This window comes from Strigops habroptila, chromosome 2, assembly GCF_004027225.2.
Source record: "Strigops habroptila isolate Jane chromosome 2, bStrHab1.2.pri, whole genome shotgun sequence".
Taxonomy (NCBI): Eukaryota; Metazoa; Chordata; class Aves; order Psittaciformes; family Psittacidae; genus Strigops; species Strigops habroptila.
Genome location: NC_044278.2, coordinates 19554121 through 19568490, shown reverse-complemented (window position 1 = coordinate 19568490; position 14370 = coordinate 19554121). Strand labels below are relative to the sequence as shown.

General features: G+C 40.1%; 1 protein-coding gene across 1 annotated transcript in view; it reads right to left on the bottom strand.

The window, feature by feature from the left end:
- The window catches only part of ABI3BP (ABI family member 3 binding protein), a 143207-nt gene that overhangs the window by 3481 nt on the left and 125356 nt on the right, over positions 1-14370 (bottom strand). The window contains exons 57-60 of the mRNA XM_030476242.1: positions 7337-7416; positions 5832-5861; positions 4687-4848; positions 734-847 (exon numbers count right to left, since the gene is read on the bottom strand). Coding sequence (XP_030332102.1) covers positions 734-847; positions 4687-4848; positions 5832-5861; positions 7337-7416 — 386 coding nt within the window. The remainder of the gene's footprint in view (positions 1-733; positions 848-4686; positions 4849-5831; positions 5862-7336; positions 7417-14370) is intronic.

Sequence of the window (14370 nt, the reverse complement as noted above, 5' to 3'; positions counted from 1 at the left end):
ATGGAAAACCGTTCTGCTATCTTCCTTGGTAAAATACTCCCCGACCCACTCAGCCGTGCACATCACTGCTGCCTGTGTCCCTGCCCCTCAAGGGCATGGAACCCCTCACAGCAGCATTGCTGCCAGCAAGGCAGGCGCTCAGCTGACAGAAGGACGATATTATTATGGTCGAGCTTCAGCAACATGTGAACCATAGCAATAGGCAGGTCACAGCTCTGTTTAGGACATGAAGCCCTGCGCCCAGTCAGACCAGACTGGAATTCTAGGCACCCAGGTCAAATCAGTGCACCCCGAATTACGGAAGCATGAATTATATTTTCCAGTAATAACTTTTTAGTTTCTCATTAGCACTAAACAAAGCTGTTTAATGCCCAGCTGGTGATTTACTGCACTTTAAATCAACCTTGCTAGTTTGAACATAACACTTCACGCCTCTCTGCAAACACACATTTGTGGTTGGGTTTAAATATGTAACACCAACCGTGAATAATCTGTTGGCATGTTTGAGACAGGCGGGAGGCTGTTTACTACCTGACAGAACCTGAGTCATAACCGTCTTTTAATAAGCCATTGTTCATCTTCAAAAGCCTCTCAAGTCTGTTCTGCCTGCAAAGCCAGCCCTCCCTTTCCATCATCTGCCCTGACAGTGGGCACTGCATCCACCGCAGGAAAAAGAAACACGCCAACAAAGGAATTGCCAAGGTTTGCTGCAGAGAGAGCCATAAGGAATTACCGTCTTTGACTGGTAGATCTTCTTGCTGTCCTGTCCTTCCATCTAAGAATGAGTCTACGAACTGGCAGTGATCTTCTCCATGGCCCCGCTGGTCTCCTATGTTATAAAACTTTCCTGAAAGCAAAGCAGCAGAAAAGTTCAGTGATGGCTATTTCCAACAACCACCGGAGGCCATGGGCTGTGCTCTTCACTCCATGGGGAAGCCAAGGTGAATGCTATGATTCTTTTCCTCCCAGGATCTGTAGCTGTAATTTGACTGATAAGTGCGTACTCCAAGCACAGTGCTCATGGCTATAGAGAAAAGTGCCCCATTCCTGGCCAAAATCTATACCTGAATGCAATTTTTCCCCACCTTACATTTCATACAGTAAGCAAAATTCTGTTATTAGCTAGAACCTCATCCTGATACTACCAAAAATAAGGTAAGTTTTGCTAGTGATTCAATGTAAGGCAGATGTGGTTCCCTGCCAGGGAGCCCCCAGTACCTTCAAAGATGTTTTGTGTCACCTCGTAACACAGCCAAGCCTGTTTTATAAATCATCACATTTTTGCAACATGTATGTGCAAGTGATATCCTTTAAGAAATAGGTGACCCCAGTATAGTAACTGCTTATCCAGAGCATGAAGCGTGCCCCTGTATTTATGTGCAGGATCGCTTAACTTGACTGCAACCAAGCAGAAAACAAGGTCTCAAGTGTCCCATAGAGTATGTGCTGACACTGGGGGCTATGCTTACCCTGTTAACAAGAGGACTCACAGCGAAGGAGCTCTGACAGAGAGATGTTTTTACTTACTTTTGATTTGCTGGACATTAGTAATAGTTCAGAAGAAGAAGGAATGGATGCTACGCTCTCTTCCCAAGCCCTGGCAGGAAACATTTTCAGATAACCATACCTGCTTTTCTGAACTCCTTTCACAGCACTTGTTCTCACTATGCTCAACCTTCGGCTGTGAGGTTGAAAGGGAGCATTTAGATACAGGCTCAGTACTCAGGTATGAGCTTAAGCAGAAAGTCCAGTTAGATGCTGGGTGTCTTGAATCTGCGCCAGTCTGGCCATTTGAGGGGTGGTGAGATGGCTTATAATACTGCTCCCTAAGGCGCAATTAATAAAGGAGCAGCCTACCAATAAACACTCTCCCATGTTTTTGTGATCTGATCAGTGATTTGCCAAAAATTCTCACCTCCAGCCGACAGTCTCCGTGCACACAGTTCTTCCCTAGCTTTAGAAAATTATTTATGACTATCTAGTTTTGGCTGCAGGCATGTTTTTTTCCATAGGAGAACTGGTCAGAGGGAGTTCCTCTTAGCAATTCTTTGGTCTGAAATGAAGAACATTCAGGCTGCCCAAAACGGCATTTTTTTTCCATGGCTGTGGAAGGTCACACTTAGAATTTATTTTTTTCCTCCTCTCAATAAATACTTTTTTCTTTAGGTGGCCTGCTTTTCTGGAATGTCGGCACTGCCTGCTCTGGAGGACTGTTAAATGAGGTCAGCAGTAGATGCTGGTTTATAGAACAGTCCTGGCATGTGTAACGTAGATTGGGTTTTCTTCATGAGACAGAATAAACCAGATATTTTTATGGCTAACACAAGAACCATAATTTTCAGATACGCACAGACTCTCCTGGCCCACAGTGTAACCTATGCATAATTCCAACAATCGCTATACATAAATTAGTAGTGTTCTCAGTGACTATTAAATTCTTACTACCTAACTCTTTCCATAATAAAGGAACACACTTAAAAACATTTAGCTAACAAATGACTAGATTCATCTTTCTCATCTGGGGATAGCAATTCCAGCATAAAGTAATTTTTGTCTTTTTTTTCCAGTGTTCCCTTATGGGTGGTCTTCAGAAAATTAGATACCATCTTTGTTTTATACATTATGAATTCTGCAACTCTAGACATATAAATTCATGTGAAAACCAGTATGCAATGATATGGTTGTTGGCTGCCTTGTACAACAGCATCTGCACAATGCACCCAAAGTTCAAGATCACTGTCCTGATTAAACAGCAAAGCTCCGGAAGGTATTTGCAGCATATGTTGGAACTGGGACCTCAGCACAGCCCCTCACTGGTGGCAGTAGTTGCACAGCTGGCTGGTGCTGGCAGGATTGCATCCCCTGGCTGCTGGGGCAGGGTGAGATGAGGTGTGACAGTGAAACACATCTGAACAGAGTTTGGCTTCAAGCTGGAAACTTCCTCACTCACATATAGAGGCCCATGCCATGGCAGTCTCACTTAGGAAATGGGGGGGAAAACGGCTTTCCTTCAACATAAATATTTCAGTTCTTTCAAATATTGTGACAACTGGTCAGCACTGGTTGTAACAACTCAAGTGCAAGAACCAGGCTTAGCAAGCATAATGACTACAATGTGGCTACCATCATCTTTCTCCAGTGAAGTTAAATCACCAGCTTTCCAGCAAGAACAAAAACAACGTAATGAAAACAAGAAAATGGGCTCCTGATACATTAAACTTTCCTTCTAAGAGTGAAGTAGCTTTCACTGCAGTGTTAATTCACTTGATTTAGGGCTAAAGTCTAGTCCTGCTAGATTAGCACTGCTATTTCCTCTACTGGCTGGTTTTGTGATACGCTATGCTTCATTGCCAGTGTTTGTCATTTGATCACAGTTGGTTAGTACATCAACAGTTGAATGAATGATACCTCTGTTCAAAACAGTCTCTTTTATTCACATAACTGCCAAGGTATTGTTTATGTATGAGGTATTGTACTTGCTTTCCTTCCTTCTCTGCTCACAGGAGCATGGTACCAGGTGCAAGGCTGTACAGCTTAAAATTGTACTGGCATGGGCTGCCCTACCCTCTCCTCTTTTCTTTCCACGTTCCTGTGTACAGAGACCAGAGTCCTGCTCCTGTGAGGTGCTGAGCTCCGAGATGGGGCAACTTTGGATTACAAAGGTTGATTCTTTCAGCCACAGTTTGTCCTAGTTAATATAATTCAAAGCGATGAACATACTGCCTCTAACTTGCACTCAAAAGACATTTCCCATGCACAGTTGTGCATACTCCTTCTACTCTGGCTGACATACTATCACCATTGTGATAGAGTTGTCTATGCAGCTCTGGTAAAAGACTGAAGAAAGCGAGGATCTTGGGATGGATTATAAGAAGTTAACATATTTCTAAATACAGCTTGTACAACTACATGAGACACAAAGTTCTGCTGAACTATCACCTAACTGAAAAACACTTTCACAGGCTGTTTCCCCAGCTTATACACAGCACATGTCACTTGATTCAGGTCTTAAATACATCATACTCTACTGACTTCAGACACTGAACAAAACTTGAGAAGGCCAGGAGGCAGCTGTTTGTTAGTAATAAAACATAAGAAGTTGGGGGGGGGGGGGGGGGGGGGGAGGAAGAGAGGAGAGGTTACAAGCAAAAATAGGGAATGTGAGAACAAAATAAAAATGCCAACACAGGTAAGTAAACTCTTGTTGACCAGAGTTGCAGCTATGTATTTATAAGCCTGACAGTAATGATGTAACCAGATGCTTATCAAATGGGATGGGAATGACTGAGTTCAGTCCTGATCTAAAACGAGGCCCTAATCCTCTAATTAAGAACTAGTCCAGGCTACCCTTTAAATACAAATTTGGTACCTTCACAATATATGCTATTCACTGGCAGAGATGTCATCTATCTTAATGTTCTGTATGACCACCGGGATACTAACAGGTAATTAAAAGCAGATGATCATCACAGAGAAGTAACTCTTGAGTCTGAAAATTCTCTATCAAACACATCAATGATTACTGAGCACAAGCAGACTACTGTGCTCAGTAGTCTGCCTATGGACCTGATTAAACACACCTGATCACACTTCAGCAGAGCTGGTCTTGTTAAACCTCTAGTTCTGGAACCATGGTATCTTTAAGAAGTGTATCATGTGGACAACACCAATTTGAATATCTCTTACCTGTAAGTGAATCACTGAGGTATATCTTGTATCTCAAAGAGTTACACAGCTGCACACCTACAAACTTCTTATACCAAGTCCTCTTTACGTATTGTTTCCCTTTGCATTCTGAATAGGTGTCTGAATTGAATGGGATTTCAGTCCAGATAGCATCCTTTCCCACTGCAGGAGAGGAAGAAAGACGCTGAAGTATGATGCTGCATACAAAATTATGTACACCAAATACATTCAAATAAATAGAATTAGAAACCTTGATGAAGCAGAATGCACCATAGCACCAGTCACCTGCATTCTGAACATGAAAGATCTTTCAGGGAAGCACCAAAGGCTGCAGATATGACTGATGCAGTGAACTGGTGCTGCTCTCTGTGTGTTGTGCCAGTTTGGAATAAGCTCTAGCTAGGATCTTGTTAGGAGGACAGTGTCTGTGTGCTGCCAGAACTCTCATTTACAAGGTATATGATACAGTCACTGTTTTACAGTGTGTTCAAGCCAGGACAGTCAACTTACAGCAAACTGTGTGTGATTTAGCAAAAATACACATAAAAATGAAGTGTCATGCAGTACATGGAAAGAAATGGGTGTCTCTGTCTAAGTGATGCCCGTTACAAATCCAAAAAGCAGCCCGTTTGCTTGAGTGATCTCAGCTTTTCTTCAGAAGCTCCCACCAAAGACAGCAAGAGTCTCCTGTAAGTGTCCTAAAGCAAAGCTGGATCAAGCCTTCAGAAGTAGAAAATTTTTCTAAAGCACAGATAAATAGCACCCTCTGAGATGTGCTCTGTTAACTCACTTAAAAAGTGTGGAGTAGCTTACTCACTTTACGGAGCTTTCTTTTGCTTTAGTGACAAGGCTGAGAAAATAAGAGGCTGTCCTTGGCTCATTTGTGTACATTGGTTTGAAGCCATCCCAGCTGCCCTGGAAGCACCACATCATGTTGATTGTGTTCCGCTCAGGTAAACAAGAAGCCTGGCATGAATTCCTTACCAGGAGTATGGGTGGAAGGAGTGAAATCATGTGTAAATGCTGTTTGATTCCATCACTCATTTAATTGGTGCAGTGCAGCCACCCCTCTCGTAAAATTACGCTATCTCATTTCTGACAAAATTCCTGATCAGAAGACACTATACTATACATAAAAGGCTTACTTGAAATTGGCTCGCTCACTCTTGGGTCCGCTGGGGGAAGAAAACAAACATTCAATCAGACACTGTAAAATGAACTTTCCCAATATTTCAATGGAAAAGCATTGCTAAGTGTTTTTCTACAGCTGACCTAAGCTGTAATTTGTGAAACAGAAAGAGTTTTGGAAGCAAAGTTCATTTTTGTACCAAATTAAATTAAAAGGAATATATTTTTATGTGAAATTACAATATCAATGGGCTTTTAAAAATTTCACCTATGGGACAATACCAGTCACGTGCAGTTCTAGTAAAAACAAGAGCTTAAACCCATAACCAGCAAAACCCAATTCTACTGCATCTTTTTTAAAATTTCAGTTCCAAAACTTAAAATAATAAAAAGGACCCCTCTGTAATACTGCCACACAAAACTTGGCTATGAAAGCCCGAAAGTGAGACATGGATGTGTGCAATTAAGAAAAAATAAAACTGACTGCTTAATTCGTCCAAGCTAAATAGGAGACAGAACATAAGCCTTGTCATTCATGAAAACTGCACTTGGCACAAACATTTTTTCAGTTTTAACAATTTAGGATTACAAAGAGTGCATTCACAGTTTTTAAATATGTGTGGCATAGTCTGAACTCCTCCCTGACTAATCCCTTGCTCAGCCAAAACTCCCATCCATCAGTGACAGCAATAGATGACTATTATATTACTACACCTGGCTCAAAATGCAGATTCAAAAAGCTCTTAAAAAAAGCTAAATCCATTTTGTGTTTTATATGGTCCTTAGGTACTATCAACCCATAAACACTTCTACACAAAAGATGGTATCATGCTTGTATAAAGTCAACAAGTCAACTGTAGTTAGCGTCAAGGAGAACTGGAATAGGGAAAGCAAAGGCAGTCTCCAATTCTCACCTCTGAGCCAGATAGGACTTAACTTGGGAACCACCCATGGTCAAAATAGGCTTGTATACATCTTTTTAACAGTTTCAAAGGTGAGTAAACAGGATGGAATGGGACCTACTGGGACATTGGCTTTTCCCAACAGCCATTTCTCAATCCTTTTTTTAGCCAAAAGACATCACTATGATACAGCAGCCTTATTGAACAGGTAGCAAAGGTGCCTATAAACACACCAGCGCAAAGAAAAACCTTCTGTTGCCCATCCAGAAGTCATTAATGAGTTTGATAGACACAAAAAGGTCAGGAATATTAATCTTAAATGACTGAGTCTTCTCTAAGGAATTAGGTTTCTTCATAATGAACACCAAACTCTCTGTGCTCCTGTTTGTTTCTCCTGCAGTCTGGCCATCTTACATCCTGACACAATGCAGCCCTGATCTCAGGCTGACCTTCCAGGCTGACCTTCCTACCGTTACACGCTCAGTAGTAGAAAGCCAGTCTGGAAATAGCGAAGAGCAAGACCAAATGCACAAACTGAAGCAAGAGAGCCCTTCATATAGCCCACAAACTTGAATACTAGAGCCACTGTAAACAATAGTCAGACCTTGGGAAGTTCTTACCTGATTCAGTACTGAATGCCACAACATTACTACTTGGACCTTCACCAAGAGGGTTCCTAGGTTTCACGTGGAATTCATAACTGGGGAATAAAATAGAAGAGATGAAAATTTTGCAAACCAATCATTCTTTTTGGAATGGAAGCTGGAGCAAGCAAACTGCCAACACTTTGGTACTGCTCGCCTCTGGGAGAAGAACAAAAAGGCCTCATTTCTTGCTCTGAAAACATTGAGATAGTCTTTGTCCTCACTGTATAAGGCCTCTCTGAACACATAATTTAGCAGTCCTTTTGGTAATTCTTTGCACACATAATATTAACATTTGATTTAATGCACCACTGGTTTAAGCCTGTCTCCTCTCACGCATGCAGTTTCAGCTCTGGCAAACGGAACAGTTCAGGTGAGGTCAGAAACAATCTGATAAGTAGAGATTGAATAAAGCACATCATTGCTATTTATTTGCTTTTTTTTAATTCATAAGAACACAAACCTCCAATTCAATGCTTCTCAGGCCCACCAACAGTGATAGACAGTGCCAGTGGTGAAATAGGGCATGTCTTCCAGGACAGAAGCTCAGCCAAGACAGATCCAATTGCTTGAATATACGTTAAGAGTAAATATATGAAGTAATGAAAGATTTTGTGCAGCGCCTGTTTCTTATCTCTTCATAGTCATGTCACACAACACAGTCTGTACTGTAGATATCTCATAATCTCTTTTCATCACAAATCAAACACAGTGCTATGAAAAAGGAACAAGATTGAAGAAGAAAATCCAAGGCAGACTTCCCTGCTTAAGCCTCTCCCATGTCTTAATACTTGATTACAGTCAGGGACGGGCAAGACAAGACAGTTTCCTACTGCAGCTCAGCTGAAATTTACACTTTCCATTAGAAGCTCTAGGCGAACAGCTATTGACAGACAGTTGCAAACCTAAAAAATGTTACACAGAAGACACCAGACAGGTGAGGCAGGAAGACAGTTGTAAGGGTGGACACTGGACACAGCTAAGATCTTGCATCAAGGGCAGACCTGGGAACAGACTGTTTTCCCTTCCTCCCAGCAGACACTAACCCCAGCCAACTGTTTCTCAGCTCTCCTGGCTGCAGGCTGGCAGCACCTGGGATTTTCTCACTGCTCAGCAACGGCTCAGTGCCTCCCTGTAGGACCTGTCGCCTTCTATGCCAAAGCACCCTCATGAGTAACATGTATACACGCCCAGCCAACAGTACCCTCTTCATGCCTTGCCCCAGAGCTATAAGCAATCATCTGTCCCACGCATGCCACCCGCAGAGACTTCTCGTATGCTTTGAGTGGGTACATGGTGAATATCTCTTAACACAGAGTGTTTATTCGTCAGTCAGAGAGATCCATAGGACACGAGTCATGAGGATGGTAGGGCTGGAAAATGGGCCCTGACTTACAGACTAAACACACAGCAAAATGAGAATCCCAGAAGCGGGCAATTAAACATCCAGCTCCTGACTCGTGAAGGATCCTTTACCAATGATAACTTGGTAGCTCATGACTATAACAGCATTGTAACATATTGCTGAAACTGTTTCCAAACAGCAATTTTCTAAAGAAACAAACCAAACCACTCTCTGCACATGGCTGGAAATTTGTAAACTCCATTTGCAAGTCCCTACAAGAGACAGAATAATTCAATTCAAACTTTGGATTACCTCTCATTGCTTCTTGGCTCCTGCAAAACATGAACAGCTAGCTAATTAACCTCGGTGGACTAATCATGCAGTACCAAGCAACTGTTTTCCATCCACAGTTCTTCTAAGACAATATTTAACTTTGAAATTGCTTACATAAGCAATTGCCTTTATTTCTAGGGTTTTCTTTTAAGGGAAATACTTAAAAAAATGGGTATTCTGAACAGATGCATTGTGGATAATTCATGGATATTTCAAAGTGAAAGATGGGCTTTTTTTGAGCTTTAAAAAGTCTATTTGGAGTAATCTTACTATTTATTCAAACATGCCGCAAGTCCATTTTGAGCAACTCAAATTACTGTAAGAGGGGTACATTAAATAAATAATAAGTTCTAGACAAAATCTTCTTCATGATCAACTTGTTTAAACAAATACATGCTTTTAAAAATTGGATATGAGCCACTAACATCCACATTGCAAATGCAGTTCAGTAACTTCACGTCAAGGAGTATTCTCATCTGGTAGGAAAGGTCATTATGCAGAGCACTGTAGCAGAGCAGTTGGAGATTCCTCCTGAAGAATCACTGAAGCATAAACAAAGATTTGCTAATATGCTGGGTGTTTTAAAGTAAAAGCTAGAAGACACATTTTGGACAATATACAAATTAATGCAAGCCTAGAGAGAAAAGACTCCAAGGAAGTTCTTGTGCTTCCCACAGTTGGGAAAATTATGGTAAGACTGAAATAAAGAATTAAACTCTACACACAGAGATTTCAGTTCGTGTAAACATACAAACAAAATTGGAGAAAAGGGAAGTAATAAAGAAATGTCCAAATTCTAGCTTAGTCATTTAGGAGAGCTTCCTATTAATAATTTTAAATATGGATTGTTTTAAAAAAAAATTTATAAAATTTTATAGCTTCATGGTAGGTATTTTTACAGATGCCCAATCATCATGGGCTCCTTTCCTCTGCCAAATTCAATACTGAAACGATAGCAGTGGCTGCAACTGCACAAGAACCAACCACTTTTGGAGATGAAGAGAAGTAACTAGTTGAGTGAAAACGGAAAGCGAGAGAAAGGAAAAGTTAGACTGGGCTCACAATTTGATAGAGTTTACAGATCTAACTGTAATGTTAAATATTTTAAAACCATTTGAAGTCTCCCTTTTTGTGTGTCAGGTGAAAGATCTGAAAAATAAACAATAAAATGGTGAAAAAGGGTACCTGCTTCCATCTTATGCACTGCTATACAAACCACAAGGGAGGTGAAAAAATGCTTAGAGATTCATGAAAGTATGTAGGGCAAAGTTAATAAAAGGAAATAGGAAAGCTATATAATGATTATCCCATGTCTACCTCTTAACTAGACTTATTCATGAGAAACTGGAGTCTATATTCTATCTTTATATCTGTGTGCCTGTGATGCCAGAAACTCTGCTACCCAATACATGCAGCAATCTAACATGTGTCACACCTCTAACACCTAGAAGATTGCTATGCTACAAAGTTTGGAGACTAGGCCTCCCAAATCCTCCCAAACTGCATAAGACAATAAAAGTGCTTGTGCAGATTAAATGGACTTGACTTACTGTATTACTGTGCAGAGCATATTTTTCCACCATAGGAAATCACTATTCCACATGGAACTTTGGCAGACGCAGCTGCTCCTGCATTTTTCAAATCATGCAAAAGGAGAAGACTGAAGATTGCAGAACTGAAAATAGGTGAAGAGAGATTTTCACCATAACAGGAGGACTGGAACAGCTGAGTACAGTCTTGGGATTTCAGGTCATTGCTGGGGAAATGCTGATGGTTAGATGACAATCACACAGGGCTGTCTCAATGTATAGAGCTTCTCTGTTTCTGCAGATGTATTTGGATAGCAGTATGATCTGACATAGCAAATACAACTAAGTTTAAGAAATGGGAGGGAGGGATGAGAGCGGGTGGGTGTGCTGGGCTTGTTTGAGGAGTCTTTCTCCTAATCAAGTTGGAAGAAGGGCTGAGAGAAATAGGAAATGCTGACCCATGATCCTGTCATCAAGAGCAATTTAGTACAAAAATCTGTTACTACTGTAATAAAGAGTACAAAAAACTCCAGCATTTTCCTGCCACTTTCTGCATTTTTCTGCATTGCAACTTTCACTGCAGTGCCCATCTCTTGGCCTTGCTCGTAACAAAAGCTAAGCTCTTTGCATCAGTAGATTTTTTTTCTTGTACGTGATTAGCACAGTTTAGATGCTAACTGCAATACAAACCAATACCAGATAATGGTAATAACAGCATGAGCTGTTGTTGTGCATTACTTCTTCATATGGTATGAATTATTGTGTATAAGTGCACAAAAAGCTTATTCACTAGAGGGTTGAAGACTTACTTCGTATGGCCTTTTAGTAAATTACAGCAACATTATCTTTTTTTGTTTCATACCTTTTGTAAGATGTATAAAAAAAACTTCTGAAGGAAATCATCTATACACATTATAAAAGCAGTTTGGTATATGCATATATCCTACACATTTCACATGTACTGCACAGTTCTGGTTGGCTGGTTGGGTTATTTGATTTTGTCTTCTGAGGGCCTTGGATTTATTTTTTTTTTTAAACACTTTTTGTTATTTATATTCCTTAATAGACCTCATGGGTGGAAATATACTTTGCCTCGGGACACAATCGAACCCAAAGGTCCAAAAGAGACCACTCAAAATGTTTTTAGAAAGGAGAAAAGTAGATCTGAAGTCACCAAACTGCTTAACCAGGCAAAGAGTCAGTATCTAACGTGAAGTTTTACAAAGCTGTGCAATGCAAGAATCACAGCCTTTTTTTTCCTTATTAATACTTTTTTTCTGTCAGAAAGCTGCACCAGCAGGCTGGTGCAACACATCCTCTAACGGCTAACTGAACTCCCCAGAGCTACTTGGCACATCTCTGACTGCAGTCTTAGTATTTTTCTTTACTACCTTCTAATTACTGCCAACACAAACATGAATGAGAGCTGTTTTCAAAGCTATTCGGACACTCTTTTGAAGGCTTGTATAGAAATTAGTGACACTGGACACTAGTGGTATGTGCTATGAACTGAACTGCCCTTAAACAAGCCACCAGAATGAAGGAGGAAATGTACACCTAATAAAAAAAGTATTTCGAGATAGGGCAGGGATACAGAAATAAAAACTACATATTTTGGCAGAAAAAACAAGAGAAATAGCATAAAAAGTTAAAATGATACTATAGCAGACAACTGGAAGACTTAAAAAGTAAAATATCAATTTTCAGGAGTTAGAAAACTCCAGAACTAGTAAAAAAAGCCCCAACTTAAAATTCCTTTGGAAATGGGAAAATAGAATTGGAAGCAAAAAAATAACAACATCTGCATTTAATATTCTAGTCTAGGAAAGGTCCATGAAAAAAGTGCAGGACAGTGAAACGAATTTCAGTGACAGAGAAGACGCAGATGAGCACCATTATTACTACACAGGAGAGAGAGTGAAGAAAACAAAACCCACAGCAGGCCCATTTCTATCTCAGGCCTCTGAAGGTTTATTACAAACAAGCACTGCAAGGAGAGAAATACTGAAAATTGTGGATAATGACCTTACCTTGGCTCACACATGGAAGGTCTTGCTTGACTATTATCAGAGGAGAAGTTACTGCAATACTTTCTTTTTAAGGGCAGCTTTTAATGTAAAACTAAGAATATATAAAGACAACAAAGTCCGGAGTATGCCGAAGAAACCAGGAGTTCTACTGTGAGCAGTGTGAGCAGCATTGTAAGGAAACTCAAAAACAAAGAGACCTGTATGACAAGTTAAATGGATTATTACAGGTCTCACTCTTCAAATGACTGCTTGGAAACTAGACTGTAATTGCTCTGACCAAAATCATTGGTCTTGTAGCTTGGCTTTGACTATTTTCCAAGTGGAATAAATAGTACGTTTCCTCCCAAAACTGTGACAGAATCTCCATGTGGAGGATGAAAAATTAAATTCACAGACAAGTTCATACTGGTGCATCCCTTTCTCCCATTTTTCTTTGCTAATAAATCAATAGCATTTGTATTAACATACAAAACCAACTTGGCCTGCATTAAAGAAAATGGGCAAAATTGAGATTTGCAAGATCAGAAACTACCCATAAAATATTATGATACAACAGTTTAGGTTCGAAGGGACTTAGGAAGATCATCTGGTCCACGGCCCTTTTCCTGATAGGGCTTACCTTAAAGCTCCATTAGGTTGCTCAGGGTCTATCAACAAGCACAGTAGTTACAGACACTCACTGCTTGAACAACAGTAAAAACTGAGTAGCTCAGTACTTGGTTCAGACTAACTTCAAGAAAGAAGAATGAAGTTTAACAAGTGAAGGACTAACTGTAGAATGAAGATGGCCAAAACCTGCAGAAAACCTGGTTTAACTCATTTAACTCATTTAACAAGTGAAGGACTAACTGTAGAATGAAGATGGCCAAAACCTGCAGAAAACCTGGTGTGTGTTAAAGTGTGATATTGAAAAGAGGGCTGAGTGAAATGTGACCTGGATCTACTCTAAAATTCTTAGAAATAATGTAAAGGTAACAAAAGCTAACTACAGCACAAAGTTGTAACCAACAGCTGTGAACATGTGATTATTAGATCACAGCAGCGCATCTATAATAGAAATGCCTAAGCAGAAGATGTTCATAAAACAAGAGAAAGTTTGCCTTGTCAGGCACCAGTTATATCCAATATATATACATCCTATAAGGAAAAATCCTTTAATAAATGTGATGTTGCCAAGTGTCAGGCATGCCTTACTATGAGACAATGACACGGATACAGTGTGCCTTTTCTTGGGGAAAAAAAACCATAGGGATCTCAGCACTCCAACAAAATCATGTTGTACAGGAGCCTTTAGAACCTTAAAAAAAAACCACAACAAAAAAAAACCCAACAAAAATCCAAGCAGTTTTGTTGCAAAGCAGCTGACTGTGCCCCACTTTTAAAGGGTGTATTACAGACAGATTTTCAGAGCATTACTTTCACCTCACAGTCTTGATGTCTTGCAATAAAGTCACCAAGAACTTGATGCTAGCATATATATTGTAAGACAATCAAGATATATGACAAACTGCCATGATATATATAACCTTATTCGTTTAAAAGTAATCCTCACAACTTCTTGTATGCATATGAAAGTCCATTTTCACTTCCATATTAGCATGGTATGAGTCTTGCTAAAATCAAATACTTGATAATTGTACCGAATGTCAGAACTCCCCTACTTTCTCAGCCAGTGCATTTTTTCTGGATCACCTTTCAGACACCTAAATGGACACAAAGAATGCTACATGATAATCTTCTGATTCAGAGAAATTTGTATTCGTTTAACATCTA